This window comes from Sus scrofa, chromosome 8, assembly GCF_054392235.1.
Source record: "Sus scrofa isolate SSC_HxYL_T2T_F1_AM1 chromosome 8, Sscrofa_HxYL_maternal_Yorkshire_Landrace_v2.0, whole genome shotgun sequence".
Lineage (NCBI taxonomy): Eukaryota > Metazoa > Chordata > Mammalia > Artiodactyla > Suidae > Sus > Sus scrofa.
In genome coordinates, this window is record NC_139390.1 from 108496268 (window position 1) to 108518068 (window position 21801).

General features: G+C 37.6%; 1 protein-coding gene across 3 annotated transcripts in view; it reads right to left on the reverse strand.

Annotated features, from left to right (window-relative positions):
• The window catches only part of LOC146400971 (uncharacterized), a 168020-nt gene that overhangs the window by 61316 nt on the left and 84903 nt on the right, over positions 1-21801 (reverse strand). Inside the window, exons 2-3 of one of the 3 annotated variants that reach the window (XM_084973041.1) lie at positions 9770-9899; positions 5109-5230 (exon numbers count right to left, since the gene is read on the reverse strand). In XM_084973041.1, the coding sequence (XP_084829167.1) occupies positions 5115-5230; positions 9770-9899 (246 nt within the window). In that variant the 3' untranslated portion in view covers positions 5109-5114. Of the gene's footprint in view, positions 1-5108; positions 5231-8652; positions 8814-9769; positions 9900-21801 lie in introns of those variants that run through there. The other 2 variants (XR_014813092.1, XM_084973042.1) reach the window with 2 other exon arrangements.

The window sequence follows — 21801 nt, forward strand, 5'->3', positions numbered from 1 at the left end:
GGAGGATCCTCAATTAAAAATAGATGGACCACATGATTCATACTATATGATCCAGAATTCCACCTCTGGAAATGTATCCAAAGGAAGCAAAAGCACTAACTGGAAAAGGTATCTGAACTCCCATGTTCATAGCAGCACTATTTACAATAGCCAAGACATAGAACGAACCTAAGTGCCTATTGATGGTTATAACCTGGCACAAATATTTGGTCAAGGTTAATCATTAACTTCCCACTTGGAATTTCAGGATAGCTTTTATGAAGACTACATATAAAATTTGGACAAAAGCAGGTATCAGTCCAGTGGTATGCTGGGAAATGTTTAACAACTAGCCCTCCAAGAAAAAAAAATTATAAGAATCCCTAATTTCTAGAATTTGTTGATTGCTGGGGTATACACTCCCATGAAGGCACCAGTGCACATGGGTGTTATCCAACCTGTTGACAACAAACAAGAAGAAAAACAAAAGAAGGGCAAATTCACTGTGAATGAAGAATACTGCCTGCCATATCAGTGAGCAAAGGATGTTGCAGCCATCAAACCATCAATCACATTACAGACTCCTCAGTAGTGAGCCCTGAGGGAACTCAGGATGGAACAGGATACCCTCCATCCAACAGTCAAATGCTGCAACCACTGTAAAAGGTGTACCCTGAGGAGACTCAGGATGAGAAAACACAAGAAACTGGCCCCAGATAGCTAAGGGGCATTTCAAAGGAATGATTTCAGTAAGCCCAAACTCTTGCATCTTCCCATACATAGAAAAGCACTAAACTCCGTAACTTAAGATGTCTGGTTTTCTTTCCCTTCCTTTCTTTCTTTTTTCTTTGTCTTTGTCTTTTCCTTCCTTCCTTCCTTCCTTCCTTCCTTCCTTCCTTCCTTCCTTCCTTCCTTCCTTCCTCCCTCCCTCCCTCCCTCCCTTCCTTTCTTCCTTCCTGCACCTGCAGTATATGCAAGTTCCCAGCCCAGGAATTGAATTCAAGGCACAGCTGTGAGCTATGCCACAGCTATGGCAATGCTAGATCCTTTAATCCACTGCACTGGGCTGGGATTGAACCTGCCTCCCTACAGCAACCCGAGGCACTGCAGTTGGATTCTTAACCCATTTTGCCACAGTGGGAACTCCTGGTTTTCTTTAATTAACAGCAATCTTTTGATATTTTGACAACCTTGTCCTTTTTGCAAAAATACCTATATATCCTGGGTCTCCACCTTGCCTCTTCACAGCAATCTCTCAGAATTATCTGAGATGTCCTAGACTTAACTACTCAGATTTGTCCATCAAATAAAACATAATTTTCAACTTTTAGATTGTGCTTTTTTTTTTATGGTGCACCTGCAGCATATGGAAGTTACCAGATTAGGGGTCAAACTGGAACTGCAGCTGCCAGCCTACACCACAGCCATAACCACGTGGGATCAAGGTCAGGGATTGAACCCACTAAACAAGGTCAGGGATTAAACCCATATCCTCACAGACACTGTGTTGGGTTCTTAACCTGCTGAGCCACAATTACCCATAGGTAATACATTTTTTTTTAGTCGAGATCTCTCCCTCTGCTTGAACTGAGACATCTACCTTTTCCTGCCTTAGATGTCTGTGTTCCTGGCTTTCAGGCTTTTGGACTCAGACCAGCACTTACACCTCCCCCGACTTCTACCCCATCCTAATTCTTAGGCCTTTGGACTTGGACTGAATGACACAACAGTCTTCCTGGTCCTCCAGCAGGAGGCAGGTGATGGAAGTCAACTCCTCTAATAAGTCTCCTCAGAATGTATCTGTACATCATTGGTTCTATTTCTCTGGAGAACCCTGACTAATACATCCTCTTTTTTTTTTTTATCTTTTTATGGCTGCATCTGAGGCATATGGAGATTCCCAGGCTAGCCTCTTAATACTTCCAACCACTTACTTGTGTACTATGTACACATGTCCACTGTAATCATGTTTCAATTAGTCTGAAAGAGGTTGGGCAACTTACTCAAGGCTTCACATTACCAGGCAATAAAGCTAGGACCCAAACCTAGGGCATCATATGCCAGAGCCTTTATCAACCTGATATTAATCTGATACAGTGACTTATATATTTAAACATAATACCATATATTAGGGAAATTCTTATTTTAACTTAAAAATCATACTTTCAAATTATGTCTCACTGGCCCTAAATAATAAGTTTAATGTTTCCTGATGTGACACTCAATGACTTGCATTTTCCAGCTATTGATACAGTTCACCAGAGATGGGCAACATCTCTCCCCAACTCCAATATTCAGTCATGTCATGTAGCTTGAAATCAGCCTTCATGGGAGTATATACTTCAGCAATCAACAAATTCTAGAAATTAGGGATTCTTATAATTTTTTTTTCTTGGAGGGCTAGTTGTTAAACATTTCCCAGCATACCACTGGACTGATACCTGCTTTCGTCCAAATTTTATATGTAGTCTTCATAAAAACTATCCTGAAATTCCAAGTGGGAAAGTTAATGATTAACCTTGAGCAAATATTGGTGCCAGGTTATAACCAGGTTTTGTTTTGTTTTGCTACAAGATTACCTGTAAATAATTCACAAAGATTCAAAGAATTTAGGGATATGACACTGACTAGTTTGTTCACAAAGAGCTTAGAAAGCTTATGTTTGATATAAGTCATTCTACCACCTCCACCCTCACTATATTGGGTGCCAAGTGCCAATGAGGTCTGATACTTTTGGTAGCTTGGCCTTTAGCAGCTTCTTGTTGCAGCATCTCCTATCCATCCATCATGTTAGTGGGAACATTTACTAACAAGGTCCAAATGATGGGTCAATCATGTCACTTCATTGAAGAGATGATAAAAGAGCTGCATCAGAGTCTTGAGCTTCAGTATCTCAGGATACAGGAAGTAGATATTGTGGGAGATAGGCAACTTTTAAGTATTATTGATTTAGTTGAATAATGGAGTAGAATAATTCAAAAGAAAATCTGTATCTTGAAAGAGAAGAGATGACCCAACAAATAAACACTTGAGTGAATAAGAAATGTCAGTAGGGAAACTAGAAGTTGAAAATACACCTTAACTGGCTCTTACAGGAGTAAGTTTATGGTTTGCTGAACAGACGAGATATCTTTAACCATTTGTAAATCCATCACTGTTTTATCAGCTCAATCACTTTTAATTAACTAACTGCAGAATCAGCCTGTGTTGTTTCATACTCTTTTAGCCATTTTTGAAAGAACAAATAGAGCTGCAAAGTCAGCAACAGAATTCTGGACAGGGTGAGCCTTCGGAACAATCAGAACCGGTAACCACTGCCCAGTGGTCCTGCAACCTGAAAATCTCACTAAAAACATACATGGCTCCAAGCAGCTCCCTTGACTGTCAAAGATTTGACTGTCAAGAAGTCAGTGAATTTGCATTTAGGTTAATTGCACAAGAAAACATTTAACACACATTCTACAATTTGGCCCATAAAAATGGAATTCCATCAGAATGCCATCTGTCGTGCTGTGAAAAAACAGATGAAGATGCAGGTGGAATTCCTCCAGTCAGTCTGAAAATTGGTGCGAGATACTCCATGTAGACATGGTTGAGCCATTTATCTGCCTGTCTCAGGGGACTCCATCATATGTTCTAATAATTTCTCTTATATAACATTAATATGTGCCAGGCATTGTTCTATGTGCTTTATAAACATTAACTAAATCAATTTTCAAACTACCCTTCTTACTGATGAAGAAACTGAAGCTCAGAGAGGTAAAGTAACTTTTTCAAGGAACAGGATCTGTTCAGCTTTGTCAGGGTCCCTTCTCTAAACACACCATAATACATGCACAGAGACCACCAGTATAATGGTCCTAAGACTCCAGAAGCAATGCCTCCCCCAAGTCCACTGTTGCTCCACTTGGGCACCTTCTGAATCTGTGTCTTGGGATCACCCACGGAGCACACGGATACGCACAGCCAAAGGGTAATGATGTTGGGAAAGTAAAAATTATCTCACACTCCCATCTTAGGTTATTCTGTAACTTTGAGCTTTTACTTTTTTTTTTTTTTTTTTTTTTTTTTTTTTTTTTTTTTTTGTCTGTTAGGGCCGCACCTGCAGCATTTGGAGGTTCCCAGGCTAGAGGTCGAATGATCGGAGCAGTAGCTGCGTCTTCATGGATGCTAGTTGGGTTTGTTAACCACTGAGCCACAATGGGAACTCCTGAGCTTTTACATATTTTAAAATTCTCCACACAACAGAGTTAAACCAGTAATACTGCTGTCTCAACAGCAATTCAATAATTACTTTTCCACAAGTGAGAGTAAATGTTAAACAATCAATTCTTATTTACATTCAGCTTTTCCAATAACAGGCTAATCCTAGAATGTCAGGAGCAGATTCATAGCATCCTATAATGTCAGAACTGGAGGGGACCTTAGACCTCATCTAGTACAATGTTCTCACCAACACACACACACAAAAACTGAGGCCAGGAGAGATGAAATGACTTGCATAAAGTCACAAAGGATGTTTGTGTTAATCTTCCAAAAATCAGTAGAAGTGAATTTCAGTGTTTCTAGATGGAGGTTTTTCAACCTCAGTAACACTGCCACTTTGGACCTGACCATTGGTTGCTGTGGGTGCTGGCCTGTGAATTACAGAATGTTCTTTGGCATAAGGATTATTTGAGAAACAGCAGACATGGGAGAAACTACAAAAACACAGATTCCCCTTTCATAAGGGTATATTTACAGAGGAAATCTCCATTTGTAAAATGTCTCCCTTCCTGCACAAAAAGAAGACTAAATCACAAGAAACTCTTATCCCTGGAAAAGGCACAGGCTTAAATCTAACAAACTTTACTCTCATTTACCCTAGTTTCCTGATCACCTGCCCATAACTGGCCTCCCCTGCACCCTTCTCTCTTTTGTCTTTTGCTGAAGATAGAATTTAAGCTACCTCTGAGAGATACTCAGTTTTCTCTGGGTATTTTCCATATATACATGAAGTACACATGCCAGTACACTGTTTTAGTCTTCTTAGTCTGTATTTTGTTTCAGGAGCCCTAGAGAGAACTTAGAAGGATAGAAGGAAAGTTACTTTTTCCTCCTCTATAGAAGCATCCCTGGCCTCTACTCACCAGATGTCAGTAGCCTCCCCACAAAGTCATGACAATCAAAAATGTCTCCAAACATTGCCACACGCCTCTTGGAGAATGTGATGCGAAATTGTCTCCAGTGAGAACCGATGGATTTTCATTATCTAGAAAGGAAAGTTCTGCCCCTTACTCCAAGATAATTAGTCAAAGGATGGAGTCAATTACATAAGTCTTATGAGGATCACAGAAGTATTTGCTAGTAGAAATTGGTTGAAATTAGCTTTTAGGCCACTCTAGTCCACAAAGTAATGGACAGAAATAGTTAAATACTGTTGCCCTTGGGTTGTATTTTGTCAGGGCATAAAGCATTGTTCTGGTGCTTCCCAAGGAATTAAATCTATTCTCATCTTGGATTCCTGCAAGAAAGTAAACCTCCTTGCCTGATGGAATTTAAAACCTCATTCCCATGTAGCACTTCCAGGGCATAGAGCATGCTGCTTGTAGCAAAAAGGATATAACTGACACAATGTCAGGGGATGTTCTCAGATTAGCTAGCTGGATATTGAGGGCAGCACATCATTTAGCCATTATTGACGTAGGAAACTAGCATTTTACAGGGCGTTATGAAAGAAACTAGAGATTTCTTTAGGTAACTTTTTGTCAGAATTCGAAGACTTGGTTTTGAGGCGGTCGTAAGCAGAGACTAAGAGCAGAGGTTTGAAGCTGAGCATACCTCATTGTGGATACTGTGGGAGATCAGAGAAAAGGAGCACACACCAGATAAGAAGAGACTCTGCTCTCAGCTACGGTGCCTAATGGCTGTCACCCACTGCTTAATGAGGGGGAGCCCCCACCTGCTAGCAGAGTAGCTTTCCAGTGCTTGTGTCATGTCCCCTTTGCAGCAGCTTCAGGGGACAGTTCACTCTCCCAGTCGCATTCTGCCCTGGCACCTTGTCCGTAGGAGGTGACATCCTCTGCCCTCATGCAAGTACAAGCCCCAGAGGGTGGGGGTCTTAGCAAGTTTACATGTAACCCTCAAATGGAACATAGCCAATAGATAAATGCTCCAGTCTCCTGTCTTCAGGTGGAAAATTCTGGAAGACATTCTGCAGACTTTTCAGTGGAATCAAGTCTCTTACTGCTTGTAACAGTGACCTCTCTACATGTTATTTATATTGGGTCTTCCTTTTCCCTTGTCTTATTCTCTTGCTCCTCATTCCTGCTTCCTGGGATCACTTCTCAAATAAACCTCCTAGATCAGAGTTCTGGCCTCAGGCTCTCCTTTCAGAGGAACCCCTATTCCCCTATACCTACTACATAGGATTCATATCATTGTAAATATTTGAGTCCAGATTAACTATATAGTCAATGGTACCTGGTTCTCACCCCAGAGTCTGAGTTCATTCATTCTCAGTAGTCATTTTGTTATCCCCATATGGGCCTCAATTATAGATACAAATATCCCTCTGATATTGTTATGAGTCAGTATTCAGGATGGGTGCCTCCTACATTAGAGTCAACATTGTGGCTAACAAAATTTATTTCTGTCTGGTTGTGCTATATATTAGAAAATAATCTCTTGATATTGAATAAGATTTAAATCCATAAACTAACTGAATTCCTAAATCCTTTAGCCAAGAGCAGTCATGATTTTTAGCTTTCCATATCAAAGCATATGATTAGGAGTGGCCTCTTAGATTATTAACCTTAGCCAGTGTGGAAAAACTGGGATCCATCTTAATGAGGAAAGTGACTTCCACGATATGCTTTGAGAGTTATAATACATAGGAAAGTTAATCTGTCTTTGAGGCTGCCTAACAAATTTAAGTACTTTTCCTTATTATATTTATATAACTTGAGCATTATGCAAAAAAATAAGTAAAAATCTATATGAAAATCTTTTATCTTCCCAAGCCCCCTTTTAAATAAACATTTTATTTATTTATTTTTGTATGTTTTTATTAAAGTATAGTTGATTTATAATGTGTCAATTTCTTCTGTACAGCCAAGCAAGAAAATTCTTTTTTTTTTTTGTCTTTTTGCTATTTCTTGGGCTGGTCCCGCAGCATATGGAAGTTCCCAGGCTAGGGGTCGAATTGGAGCTGCAGCCTCCAGCCTACACCAGAGCCACAGCAACACGGGATCCAAGACACATCTGCAACCTACACCACAGCTCACAGCATCACCAGATCATTAACCCACTGAGCAAGGGCAGGGACCGAACCCGCAACCTCATGGTTTCTAGTCGGATTCGTTAACCACTGCACCATGACGGGAACTCTGCAAGAAAATTGTTATGATTAGTAATAGGGCTGTGTGTGTGTGTGTGTGTGTGTGTGTTTGTGTTGGGAGAAGGGCGGTTGTGAAATTGCTGTGGAAAAAGATGGAGATAGCCTGTAGTTTGTGCTTTCATTCCTCTTAGAAAAGTCTCTCAGCTTTCAGGGTGATGATGGGGAGAAAATGGATAAGCTCAGTGCTTTGGGAACTCCTATAGTAGAGTGTATGACTAGAGAACTTAGAATTGCCTTCCATGGAGCCCTTAGATTTAAATCTCCAAGCATTCAGGCCCATGTTATTGGCCTCTGTCCATATCCCACAGTAGCTGAATGCATTATACTAAATGCCTACACTTACCTGAGTCTATGGACCAGGCACTGTTCTCAGAGATTTTTGTCTGTTAACTCTTCTAGTGAGATGTGCTTGATAAATATTTTAGGGTATTGGATAAACACATAATAATTATTTACCTACAATGTTTAGATAAAATCTAAAGCAAGTTCAAAAAAATCAGTTAATAAATTTTTGAAAATTGTTCAACTCTAGAACTTTACCAAAAAACAAACAAATAAAAAAAAAAAGGGAGTTCCTATCGTGGCGCAGTGGTTAACAAATCTGACTAGGAACCATGAGGTGGAGGGTTCGATCCCTGGTCTTGCTCAGTGGGTTAAGGATCCGGCATTGCCATGAGCTGTGGTGCAGGTCACAGATGCGGCTTGGATCCCATGTTGCTGTGGCTCTGGCATAGGCCAGTGGCTACAGATCCAATTAGACCTCTAGCCTGAGAACCTCCATATGCCTCGGGAAGTGGCCCTAGAAAAGCCAAAAAGCCAAAACAAAACAAAACAAAACAAATGGTAGATCACATTCTTATTTCCTCCTATTGGTACATTTTTTATGACTTGCATGTTTTCACTCTCATCTCTACTTCCTCTGCTTGGAGGTTCCGATTTTCCTGGGCAGGCAAAATGCTCTAAACTGCCAACTGTTTCAACTGCATTAAACCCAAATAAAATTACAGTGGTCATCAGGAGACAGAGATACTCCACTTTTCTAAGTTCATTCCAATTAGTGATGCCAATGGTTAGAAGAGGTAAGACAGATATGCAACTATATCCTTTATTACCCACACTGGTTTCAACTACTCAGTAAGAGCTGGAAGAGATGAAGGCTTTCCCCACCTTCTGCAGAGAGTGCATTCTCACTTTAACTGATTTGTATATAACTCTGCTTCCTAATATACCTAATCTCCTCCCCACCCCAACTCCTTCCCAAATCTTTCAGGTCTCCCCCTCTAATTAGTACGTACTAATTTGCATGCATTTTTCTCACTGTAATGTCATCGTTATGGGGAGTGGTTCCTGCTAGTAGGGTGTCCAGCAATGATGTACGCCCAGTTAACCTTCAAACGGTCCCTCTTCTTCTTTGACCAAACTTCAGCCATGTAGTTGAATTTGGATCACTTCACTTCTGGAGTATGAGAAAATAAACTTTTTGTAGTTTCTCCCTCAACATCTGTTTTTTTTTCAGATCGTACTGGTAACCTGGGGCTATTTCGTTGAATTCATTCATTGGATACATTCTTTTTCTGCAAACCAGCTACACTTGATCCTTTTACTTCCTTAAATATAGTATAATAGAGTCTCTCCATATTTCTCCTCTGAAAGATACTGCCCTCTCAGTGGTATTTTTAGGAACTCTGTTTAAAGGAGTTTGCCATGCTTATCATAAAAAAAGAAAAGAAATGTAACATCCTGCAAGTATGGGATGTCTACTCACTCTTGATTAAAAAGGAAATCTCATGTGTACTTTCTAAGGGGTATTTAGAGCTGCTGACTTTTGACTAGAATGGGAACAAATGAAATGGATGGTGACCAGCTGTTTCTTATGGAGACTATGAAACTAGAACATTAAGAAAAAAATTAAACAGAAACTTGGAGTGGTTAAGACTCAATGGGAGGAAAAACTTCCTGTGAATAAAAGATGTAAAAAATTGGAATGTGTTCCTAAAGAAGACAGCTTAATATTTCTGATGTCTTCCAAAAATGGAATAAGTTTGTCCTTAGATGGTTAAAATGATATCCTTTTGTTGTGATATAATGTCTAAATATTCTCTCCATGACTGCGATTCTTTGACCCATTTTTGGAGAAAACACAAAGTAGACATTATTGCAAAAATGAAAAAAATAGCATTTTAAAATAGAAATAATTATGAGAGTTTTTCTAACTAATTTGAGATATAATTTGATTCTGGTTCAACAAATTTGGTAAATATGTTTTAGGTATTTACTAATTAGATGAAGGTAATTCAGACAAATTCCTCATTTTAAAGGTGCTCCCCATCTATTCAATCTACAAGGCATGTTGTGAAATATGCTTTTATTAGAGTTTCAAAGAGTGCTATAGTAGAAGAGATTAATTCTTACCGATATTTGGGAAGTCTTCATGGAAAAATTGGCTTTTGAGCTGATCCCTGAAGGATGGACAGGACTTGTGGTGGGTAGAGTTGGAGCAGAGGGACACAGTCCTTTTAAACGGATTAGAAGTAATAAAGACCTGTAATTAATCAATAAATGCTTGAGCTGGATGGAGGGTAGAAATATATGGAAAGGGAAGGAGCTGAAAAAAATTAAATTAATTTTAAAAACTCGCAATATTACCCTTATTTTTCTCATTAATCTCCGGACTTCCTGAAATATTCTTTGGAAGTCACACTTAGAAATCATTGCTTTACCACCTCACAGGATGATACCAGAAGAGGATATCCTTACTTAACAGCATTTGAAAGCTCAAAAAACTTTTCTTGAGAAAATACTTATCTTGCCCAAGCTCACAGTAAGCCCTTCCTTTTCTGAATTATAGTCTGTATCATGACTGAATATCACAAATAGGTAAAATACCTCAGTAGCCAAAACCACAATTTGAACCACAATTTATTAGTGTCATGTGCAAAATCTAGTTATACTTGAGGGAAACAAAACTATTGCTACAATTGATGAATCAATGACAAGGAATTAATTGTTCCTGTGGACAGGAAACATTCTCACTTGCACAAGTTCCTGGGTCCACCTTGATTGGATGCTCCACGCTAGTGATAAACATGCTGCAATGAGGGCACATAAGCTATCATGTCTTCATGCTATCATCCCACTGGGAAGTCTGTCAGGTGACACATACAATTTCTTCCTGCCCAGCTGTGGCTGGCAAGATGCATATGTATGTGCCCCACAGGTATGAGGCACCTCCTAGTGCCTGGGCATTCCTGAAAACTCTGAAGTGGAATACAGCAAAGTCAGTTGAGTCTAGCAGCTCCTTTCTACACCTGCTAATGAAATCAGTCAGGTCTACACAAGACTTACTGAATTATTCAAGTGACTTTCATGATCAACATTTTGGATTAACATATACTAGAGTGATATACATTGATTATTATGTTTTAAACTTCAAGCCATTTACTCTTAACATTTGTTTCCAAACTTCTGTCATTATTTTTGAGATAGTGAGAAAGATTTCTCAGCAGTGGAAAACATTTCCTCTCATCTTTGGCTTCTTATAGCAGTTCTGTAGAAAGTAAAACAAAAAGGTCAAAAAAACTTTGAATAAATGCTTAGAAATGTTTGATAAAGCCAACCTGAGAATGTCTGAAATAAATGTGGTGAATTTCTTTCTTTGTCCCATTTTAAATATAAATGAATGCTATAAATGCATCCCTAAAAATTTCAAAGACATCCACAAATACATTTATATTTAGAATTGGATTGGTGATGTTAAGAGTAAAAATATTTCCTGGTTTGAATAACCAGCTCTGAAGGATTTCTTAGGGACAAGAGAGGAAAGTTGAATATTATTTAGAAATGAAATGTTATTAAGGAATAACTGTTACGTTTATAAGGTGTGCTGATGAAATTATGGATTTTAGAAAAAATAGCCTGGTTTTTCTGGGATGCATATCGAAGTGTTTAAGAGTGAAGTGTCCTGATGCCCATAACTCATTTCAAAATACTTTAAATTTATGAAACAAATATGCCCAAATGGCAAAAATTATTTGGTGATGGGTATGTATTTATTTGCTAGTCTCTACTTTTCAACATGTTTAACACTTTTCATAATAAAAGTGAAAACAAAAAATGATACAGGTATTATATTTTATTGTTTTCCTGTCTGGAATATAATGAGGAAATTTAACAAACCTTGAATTGTACCTTAAAAAAGAGACGTTGACCCTGAAAGAAACATCTGCCTTAGAGCCTGTAAGAAAAAAAGCTCTCTTTCTAATTCTGATTCAACTTTATTCTTTATCTTCCTAACCACTGTCCATAGACACAATTCTAGCAATAAAAATAATTTTGATGTTGCTACCATCTGAACCCAAAGAAGCATAAGATTCAAATTTTATTTTACTTAATTTGATGAATTTCAAATGTGTGTACTTTGATTAAGCAGGCAATTTAGAGAGCAGATAATGGGGCTGACACAGCCTTCTGAAGGAGGAAAAGCACAGCATAATTGAAGTCAGCTAACAGGATTTCCAGCAGGGAACGATTTCCCTGAGTGTGTGATCTGATTTTCTTTGATGTTTGTATTATAGTAATAACATTAACAGCATCCCAAACACCACTTAATGAAATTTTAGACTTGTTATACATGAGGACTTCTCTGTCATCAAACTTGGCTGTTTTCTATACAGTTTCCTTCAGGTGTACTAGCTCAACAAGTGGAGAAACCAGGGCGGTATAGGACTCATGCTAGCTTCAAATTCCAGACCAAATATCACTGCTTTTAAAAATAATCCTATATGCTATCCTTGCCTAACCTGTGCAGATACTGAGGTGAGAATGTACCAAAAATAGTCAAACTCAAAGAAGGAAGAATAAAACAGCAGTTGTCAGGGGCTGGGGTGGGGAGAGGAGAAATTGGAGAGTGGCTAAGCAAAGGATATAAAGCTTCAGTTTTGCAACACACATGCATTTGAGAGATCTGCTCTATACCACTGTGGATATGTTGTTATGGATAACAACAGTGTTGTCCACTTAAATATCTATCTAGAGACTATATCTTATCACAATAAAAAAGTGGATACATCAACATCAATTGGACATGAACACAGAAATGATGATAGGGTAAATCCTGCTAATGATTGGTAGAATGGTAGCTAATGTACAAGGAATGGTGCATTTTCACATTCCCAGAAAAATCACCTATATCACTTTAAAGGTAATTATAACAAATATTTAGTGCCACTATAAGGAATTGAGGGCTCCAATTACAGATGAATGGATTAAGAAGATGTGTTATATATACACAATGGAATACAACTCAGCCATAAAAAAGGACAAAATAATGTCATTTGCAGCAACATGGATGAAACTAGAGACTCTCATACTAAATGAAGTAAGTCAGGAAGAGAAAGACAAATACCATATGATATCACTTATATCTGGAATCTAATATACAGTACAAATAAACCTTTACACAGAAAAGAAACTTAGGGACTTGGAGAACAGACTTGTGGTTGTCAAGGGGGAGGGGGAGGAATTGGGGTGGACTAGGAATCTGGGGTTAATAGGTGCAAACTATTGCTTTTGGAATGGATAAGCGATGAGATCTAGCTGTATAGCACAGGGAACTATATCTAGTCACTTATGATGGAACATGATGGAGGATAATGTGAGAAAAATAATGTATATATGTATGTGTGACTGGGTCACTTTGCTGTTCAGTAGAAAATTGACAGAACACTGTAAACCAACTGTAACGGAAAAAAGAAAAATCACTTAAAAAATAAAAAAATTTAAAAAAATTTGTGATGAATAATTAACACTGAGAGAGAGATGTCATCCTGACTTTGCTGTCATATACTTTCAGAATCTGAAAATTCATCTCTCCCTAGAAATGTTTGAAAAGCGGAAGAATGAGTTCTTGCTTTCTGTAATTCATGCCTGACTACTAATCCATATGAGTGAACTGTATGTAAGTACCAAGATAAAATTCTGTGTCTAAGATTTTCCAGGTCTGATGGATATGGCTTTATTCTGTGCGTTTATTTGGAAGAAAGGTCATGGTTCTTAGTTCAGAACCAAAAATGTGGGAGAGGGGTAGAGAAGAGTAGGAATCTATGGCTGATTGATAAGTTAAGTATATGTATCAATGACTCCATAAACTTAAGTTAGACTAAAATTAAGCAGGTAATCATAAGAAATGAGCAAAAGTAGGCAATTACTGACAATTGCCAGTGAAAATGAGAAGAGTATTTGGATACTTAAGAGTTCTACTGGTGGAGTTAGACTCCACATGGACCCAAGTTGCTAAATTTCAAGAGACACCAGGGATATGAATAATCTCTATTCTGATATTTGTGATCATCTACAATTTTTATCAAAGGCACTTCAAAGTTCATTGAATACAAATCAGGGAAATGCTGTTGCTCTAAGGTGGCTGCTTAATTTTGAATTTCAGCAGGCAGGATGATGTAGTCTCAGTTTAAAAATACATAACATCTTTCCATTCACTACAGCAGGTCTTTTTAGGATTCTGATTCCAAACTCAATCACAGCAAAGCTGTTAATTTGAAAGTTCTGAAAACTATTTTTGTTTTCTTCTGTTCAGATTAATTACCTTCTCATTTTGAAAATTCAGGTTCTGCCTGGCTAAATCAGAGACCATGAATTTAGTATGGATGATGGCTTATTGTGGCCATAGCTAGAAGATAGAGAGATTATAAAATTACTTCAGAATATTCTTATATAATCTTACTCATTTGGGGGCTATCATTTGTCGAGCCCAGACTACCATCAAAGAATGTGTTTGGTTGGCATTGTGGTGTGTCCAAATACAACAGCCAGGGGGGCAGTCCCTGTCCTCCAGGTGACCTCCAGAGATCAGGTCATTGATGGCTTGTAAATATTCCAAAGTTTATAAATTAGCTATTAAATATTTTTTTAGGTAATGGATGGTATACTTTACAGAAGCTGATCATGTCTGTCAAACAATTGGAGAAAGGATTTTTAACATTGGGTTTAACATAAGAAAATAAAAGTGACCCACGAGAATAAATGTTCCGTAGGACCTGAAAAGAGCAAAAAATGTGGACTTGAATCTGGCTCTAGTTTTCTGGAGAGTTAAGATGAAAAATGGAAACATGGATTATTTCTTGTTATTTTGTTGTTTTCTGAGAACAAAAAAAGAGCCATTTATGTTCTTCTGCAGTGGCACCAGTTATGCAAGAAGTAACTCTTACTAATCATGAGTTACTTACAGACCAACATTAACACAACAAAAACAGGATCCACTTTCACAAACAAAGGATAAATTTATTTCTGCCATATCAAGTATTTTGATGAGAGATTATGGTCAACCACCATCATACATAGCAGAGGTGGTGATTTTTATTCTCTTTTGTAGAATAAGTAGCAAGCTTAATCATATGTCCAAAAGATTTGGGATAACATCCTTTTGTTGTTAGTTTAAAATATCTTAGTTTTCATTATTCTGATAGTTCGAAAACCCAGAAAGAAAGTGTTCTGTTCTTCTGAGAATAGTTCACAGTAAAACATAAAGGCTCATGAGGAAATATTTTGTAAGTATTATTCCTAATGTGTTTAAAAGCTTTGGTGTCATTAAAAGCTTTTATCTGATGATTTCCTAACAGACCATAATGGTTCTGTTGAGGTAGTTACATAATGATTTTGATATTTTTTCTTGAATATTGATATTTCTTTTGAATAAAAAGTGTACTTTATTATAAAAAGTGTAAGAACAAAAGTTCCCTTCGTGGCACAGTGGAAATGAATCCAACTAGGAACCATGAGGTTGTGGGTTTGATCCCTGGCCTTGCTCAGTGGGTTAAGGATTCAGCATTGCAGTGAGCTGTGGTGTAGGTCACAGATGTGGCTCAGATCACACGTTGCTACAGCTGTTGTGTAGGACAGAAGCTGTAGCTCCAATTAGATTCCTAGCCTGGGAACATCCATATGCTGCAGGTGCGGCCTTAAAAAGCAAAAAAAAAAAAAAAAAAAAAAAAAAAGTGTAAGAACACATTTCAATTGTTATCAAGCAAGCTATATCTTAAACTATACTGACAAGACAAACCAGTACATTATGCTACTCGAAATGGATGTTTTATTTAAATATTTAGTTCCAAAAATGACTAACAATATAAAAATAACATTTTTTTTTAGGTCAGCACCCACAGCATATGGAGGTTCCCAGGCTAGGGGTCAAATCAGAGCTACAGCTGCTGGCCTACACCACAGCCACAGCAACACCGGATCTGAGCCGTGTCTGTAACTTGTACCACAGCTCACAGCAAAGCCGGATCATTTACCCACTGAGCAAGGCTAGGAATGGAACCTGCATCCTCATGGATACTAGTCAGATCTGTTTCCCCTGCACCACAACTGGAATTCCTAACATGATTTTTTGAATTCTATTCTAGGGTTGGTTTTTATAAAGTTTCAATATTTCCATAGAACAACTGGATAGCCAAATGACTTGCTTGGCTTTGGTGAAAAAAATATTAATGTGAGGCTTGCATAGGTTTAAAATCTTTGGAAATTGAAATTCTTTACTAATTAATTTGAATGTAAATAACAAAGCTCACAGACCTTTGCTTGAAATATTATTCAATTGTAATGTAGGAGTGATGATTCGTTATCACTTGTAATTGAGCATTCATTCATTTAGCAACTATTTATTAAGTCCTACTCTGAGCCCAATACTGTGTGAAGTGCGAGGATATAATGGTGGGTAAAATAGTCTTAACCTTGCTGTGTTTAAAGTCAAATGGGGAGGCAGACAGTCTAAATAGCTCACAAATACATAATTACAAATTGCAACAAGTGTTATAAAGGCATTTCTATTGCATAAAATATGCAATGAGAGTGTATCATAGACAGACTTGATGCCATCTGAGGGTCAGGGAAAGCTTCTTGGGGGAAGGGGCATTTGAGTTTCTATTTGAAGGATGAGTAGGAATTAACCAGCCATAAATAAGGAGGAAATGGGAAGGTACCTGGCAGAAAGAAAGGTATGTACAAGGGCCCTGTGGTAGGAGGTATAGAGGAGCCAAAAAAAGAAGAAAGAAAGAAAGAAAGAAAGAGAGAGAGAGAGAGAGAGAGGAAGGAAGGAAGGAAGAAAGAAAGAAAGATCCAAGAGATTGGATCACAGAAAGTATGAAAGAAGTGGCAAGAGATGGAATCAGGCAGGCAGGGTCAGATGTTAAGATTTTGGTGTTTATTCTAAAAATAATAGCAACCCTTTGAAGTATTTTAAACAGGAAGGTTGACACGATCAGATTTACAGGTTTTCTTAAATTTTACTTTTATTTTTTAAAACCCCAAAGCATAATTTATATAGAATAAAATATACCCATTCTAAGTATACAGTTTGATGAGCTTTGAGAAATGTATATATGCTTGTAACCACTACGAAAATTAAGATAATATTTATCATCCCAGAAAGTTGTTGCAGACCTTTTCCAGTTTCAGTGATGCCTCCCCAGCCGCAGGCACCACTGATCTGTTTTCTGTCACTATATATGTATTATTTTTGCCTATTCTAATATTTTCTGTAAATGGAATTTTACCATGTGTACTCTTTTATGTCATTTGGCATGTTTTTGAGATTCATGCATGTTGTTGCAGGTATCATTAGTGCTTTTTTTTCCTGAGTAGGTTGCCATTCTTTGGATATATCTCAATTTGTTTATTCATTAACCTGTTCATGGGTATTGTGCTGTTTCCTTTCTACTGTGGGGCTATCATAAGTAAAGCTTCTATTAATATGAGTCTTTTTGCATACATATATTTCCTTGGAATAAATTTAAGAGTGGATGGTAAGTATATGTTTACTTTGTAAGAAGCTACGCAACAGTTCTCCAAAGTGGTTTTACATTCCAAAATACATTTTTTCTACTCAAAAGTACATTCTTCATTCTTGTAAACAGTGTATGAGAATTCTAGTTCCTCCATGTCCACACCAACATGTGGTACAGTCAGTCTGATTAATTTTAAACATTTTAATGAATATGAAGTGATATCTCATATTTTTAATTTTCATTTTAAACAAATAACCCTGGCTTCAATATGAAGAAGAACTGGAAGGCAGCAAAATAGAACAGAGAGATCAATAATTAGGACAATCAACTCATTTTTCTTTGGCTAGGACTGACTCTTTTTAAAATGAATATCCTACATTATGGGACCCTTCTTAGTTTTGAACAAACTCGATGGTTAGTCACCCTATTAGTAAGGAAGAAACGATGAAATCCTCCAACGCTGTTGGTGGGAATGTAAATTGATACAACCACTATGGAGAACAGTATGGAGGTTCCCTCAAAAACTAAATATAGAACTACCATATGACCCTGCAATCCCACTCTGGGGCATATATCCAGAGAAAATCATAATTCAAAAAGATACATGGCCATCAATGTTCACTGAAGCGCTATTTACAATAACCAAGATATGGAAGCAACCTAAATGTTCATCAACTGATGAATGGATAAAGAATATGTTTTATATATATATATATATATATATATTACTCAACCATTAGAAAGAATGAAATAATGCCATGTGGAGCAATACGGATGGACCTAAAGATCATCATATTAAATGAAGTAAACCAGACAAAGATAAATATCATATGATATCACTTATATGTGAAATCTAAAACAAACAAAAAACCCCCTTATTTCCAAAATAGAAAGGGACTCATAGACATAGAAAACAAAATTACAGTTTCCAAAGGGGAAAGGGGGGTGGGGAGAGGGATAAATTAGGGGGTTGGGATTAACATATACACACTGCTATATACAAAATAGACAACCAACAAGGACCTACAGAGAACTATATTCAATATTTTGTAGTAACCTATAAGGGAAGAGAATCTGAAGAAGATTATATATAAATATAAAATATATAAAAATATAACTGAATCACTGTGTTGTACACATGCAACTAACTTGGTATTATAAATCAACTATACTTAAAAATTGTTTTAATCACATAATATAAATTTAAAAAGTAAAAAATATAAAGAAGAAATGATGAGACGTTCCTGCTGTGGCTTCGTGGGTTATGAATCTGACCAGTATCCATGAGGATGCAGGTTCCATCCCTGGCCTTGTTCAGAGGATTAAGGATCCAGCATTGCTGTGATCTGTGGTGTAGGTCGCAGACACAGTTCAGGTCCAGTGTTGCTGTGGCTGTGGTGTGCGCCAGCAGCTACAGCTCCATTTCGACCCCTAGCCTGGGGACCTCCATATGCCGCAGGTGCATCTCTAAAAAGCAAACCAACTTGGAGAAGAGACTTGTGGTTGCCTGATGTGAGGGGGAGGGAGTGGGAGGGATCGGGAGCTTGGGCTTATCAGACACAACTTAGAATAGATTTACAAGGAGATCCTGCTGAATAGCATTGAGAACTATGTCTAGATACTCATGTTGCAACAGAAGAAAGGGTGGGGGAAAAACTGTAATTGTAATGTATACATGTAAGGATAACCTGACCCCCTTGCTGTACAGTGGGAAAAGAAAAAAAAAATTTAAAAAAAAGCAAACAAACAAACAAACAAACAACACCCCCCCCAAAAAAAGAGAAAATGATGATGTGTTTGGCTTCAATGGATGATAGTGACCATGAAGAGAAGTGGACAGATTTGATATTTAAGAGAAACAATTCAACAGAACTGAGTGATTAAGTTGATAGGTACAGGGAGAGGAAGAAGATGCCAAGGATAACTGCTGAGTTTCTCTCTTGCACAACAGAGTAGATAGTGGTGTTATTCACTAAGCACTGAGATGGAGAACACTAGAGGAGAACCATGGTGGCTCAGGGGGAATGAACTCAAATTCAGCTTTGAACATGTAGACTATGAGGTGTATTTGAGACATCCAGGTGGTAGATCAAGTACGCATATAGCCTGGAGCCTAAAGGACAGGTTTGGGCTAGAAATACAAATTAGAGAATTATGGGAAAATACTTGTGAAAATTATTGAAGATGTAGGTTTAAAAGAGGTCAGAAAGATCTTACTGCTGAACTTTAATGGAAGTTTCGTACCTGATTTTTCCAGGTTTTTCTTTGTAATTTTTATAATATGTAAGTCACATTACTTCAGTATAAAGAACATGAATACATTTTTATCATCAACATACCACTTACATATGGCAATTTAAAAATTACTTTTGATTCCTTAATACCAAAAATATACTATTTCAAACTCCTTCTTAAACTAGAATTTCCAGTTTGTCATGATGATTATATGGCTTAATGAATGATCACTACCTACCTTATATAAAAATATATTACATTTATTGCAGCATCATTTAAAGAAAATATCTTTTTTCTTTTTGGCTGCACCTGCGGTATGTGGTAGTTCCTGGGCCAGGGATCACACCTGTGCCACAGCAGCAACCTGAGTCACAGCAGTGACAAAGCCAGATCCTTAAACCACTGCACTGCAAAGGAACAAAAGAAAATATTTTTTAAATGGGTGTTAAAAATGTCAGGTTTCTAAGGATCCTGAATTTAAATGCCTCCTGGCTTTTTTTTTTTTTTTTTGCCTTTTCTAGGGCCGCTCCCTCTGCATATAGAGGTTCCCAGGCTATGGGTCTAATTGGAGCCATAGCCACCAGCCTACGCCACAGCCACAGCAACGTGGGATCTGAGCTGCATCTGCAACCTGCACCACAGCTCACAGCAATGCTGGATCCCCAACCCACTGAGCAAGGGCAGGGACCGAACCCGCAACCTCATGGTTACTAGTTGGATTCGTTAGCCACCGTGCCACAATGGGAACTCCGCCCCCCCCCCCTTTTTTTCCTGGCTTTTTGAAAATTGTTTGCTTTACTATTCCACATGTGAAAAAATCTCAAAACTCAGATATTATCCTTTTGCTTAAAAGATAGATATATCAAGAAGCAAAGACACAAAGATATGAAAAAAACACGTTCTAGTATGAAATCCCAAGTACTACACCTTAATTTAAGGGATGCTATTTTTTTTAAATGTATGTGAAATTTCTAGGTTATCTCCCATCCAGAGACAGGCCTGAAAGAATGCACCAAAATCTGAATCTCAGAAAAGTCAAGATTATATCTTAACAAATATAAAGTTTTTTTTTTTTTTTAAAAAAAAAAAAGGTTTCAGGGACCCAATAAAGAAAGCTGAAGAAAATGTGTGTAACTAGGAGAAAAACATAAGCAAAGGGTAAGCAATGAAAATGAGGATTATATGTTCACAGAATGATGATTTAACACAGGGTTGTGTGGCCATGGAACAGGTTAAAAAGAGTCTATATGAAAGAAGGAGAGATAATTTGGTACCCTACTGTGCTGAGTATCAGAACATCTGTTTCAACAATCAGGAAGGCACTCTTGTCATGTCACATGATCTACTTGACCACATCTGGAATACTGCACTTAAATCTATATTTCTGGAAGTTACAGTTGGCATTCAATCCAAAACTGTTCTTAGAGATCTGCTCTATTATTTTTTTCTTTTATAGTATTAAACACAAGTGCCATAAATTTGAAGAGAAAGAAAAAATTTCAGAGAAAAACACAAGAATAGTTCAAAGGGTGCTAGGTTTAAACAGTTTGATGAAATGAACTAAGCACAATAGCAGAGAGAAATTTATTGGGGACTCATTTATATGTGTCTCTGAAGATTGTAAATATGAGGAAAAAAGAAAATAAATGGTGGCTGAAAAATCAGAATGGAATAAGAGAAGACTCTTCTTTTTTTTTTTTTTTTTTTTTTTAGGGCAGCACCCACAGCATAAGGAAGTTCCAGGATAGGGGTCAAATCAGAGCTGAAGCTACCAGCCTACACCATAGCAATGTGGGATTTGAGCAGCATCTGCCATGTACACCACAGCTCACAGCAACACAGGATCCTTAACCCATTGAGCAAGGCAAGGGATCGAACCCGTGTCCTTATGGATGCTAGTCGGGTTCATTAACTGCTGAGCCATGATGGGAAGTTCAGATTCTTTTTAAATTTTCATTATTTAATTTTTGGTAGGAGAAAAATCCTCTGACCTGGAAATTCCGTGATAACAGATAGAAGTTTTATTCCATGAGATAATCTAAACATTTTGTAAAGGCAAACACAGAGAGTCTAACAAAAGGGGGAAAGGACTGTGTATAAAGACATAAATGAGCATTTTAATGGGGTTCAGCTTGGATTTAGACTCTATGAGAAAAATACAGAGTGTATGTTCCTAATCACTAGCATGTACACCAGATGCACACTGGCCATGCCTAAGTTGGTAAATTTTTTTATCAATTCCTCTTTTTTGAAAATTGTTTCTGATGATAAATTTGTGACCCTATTTGTTTAATAACCACCATTGTAGCCTTTATTTTAACGCAGATTCTAACGTAGCTAATCTAAGCAAGCTATAGACAATAAAGGCCTGAAAGAGTAAGGAAGCCTCATCCTCAGTTCTAGAAATCC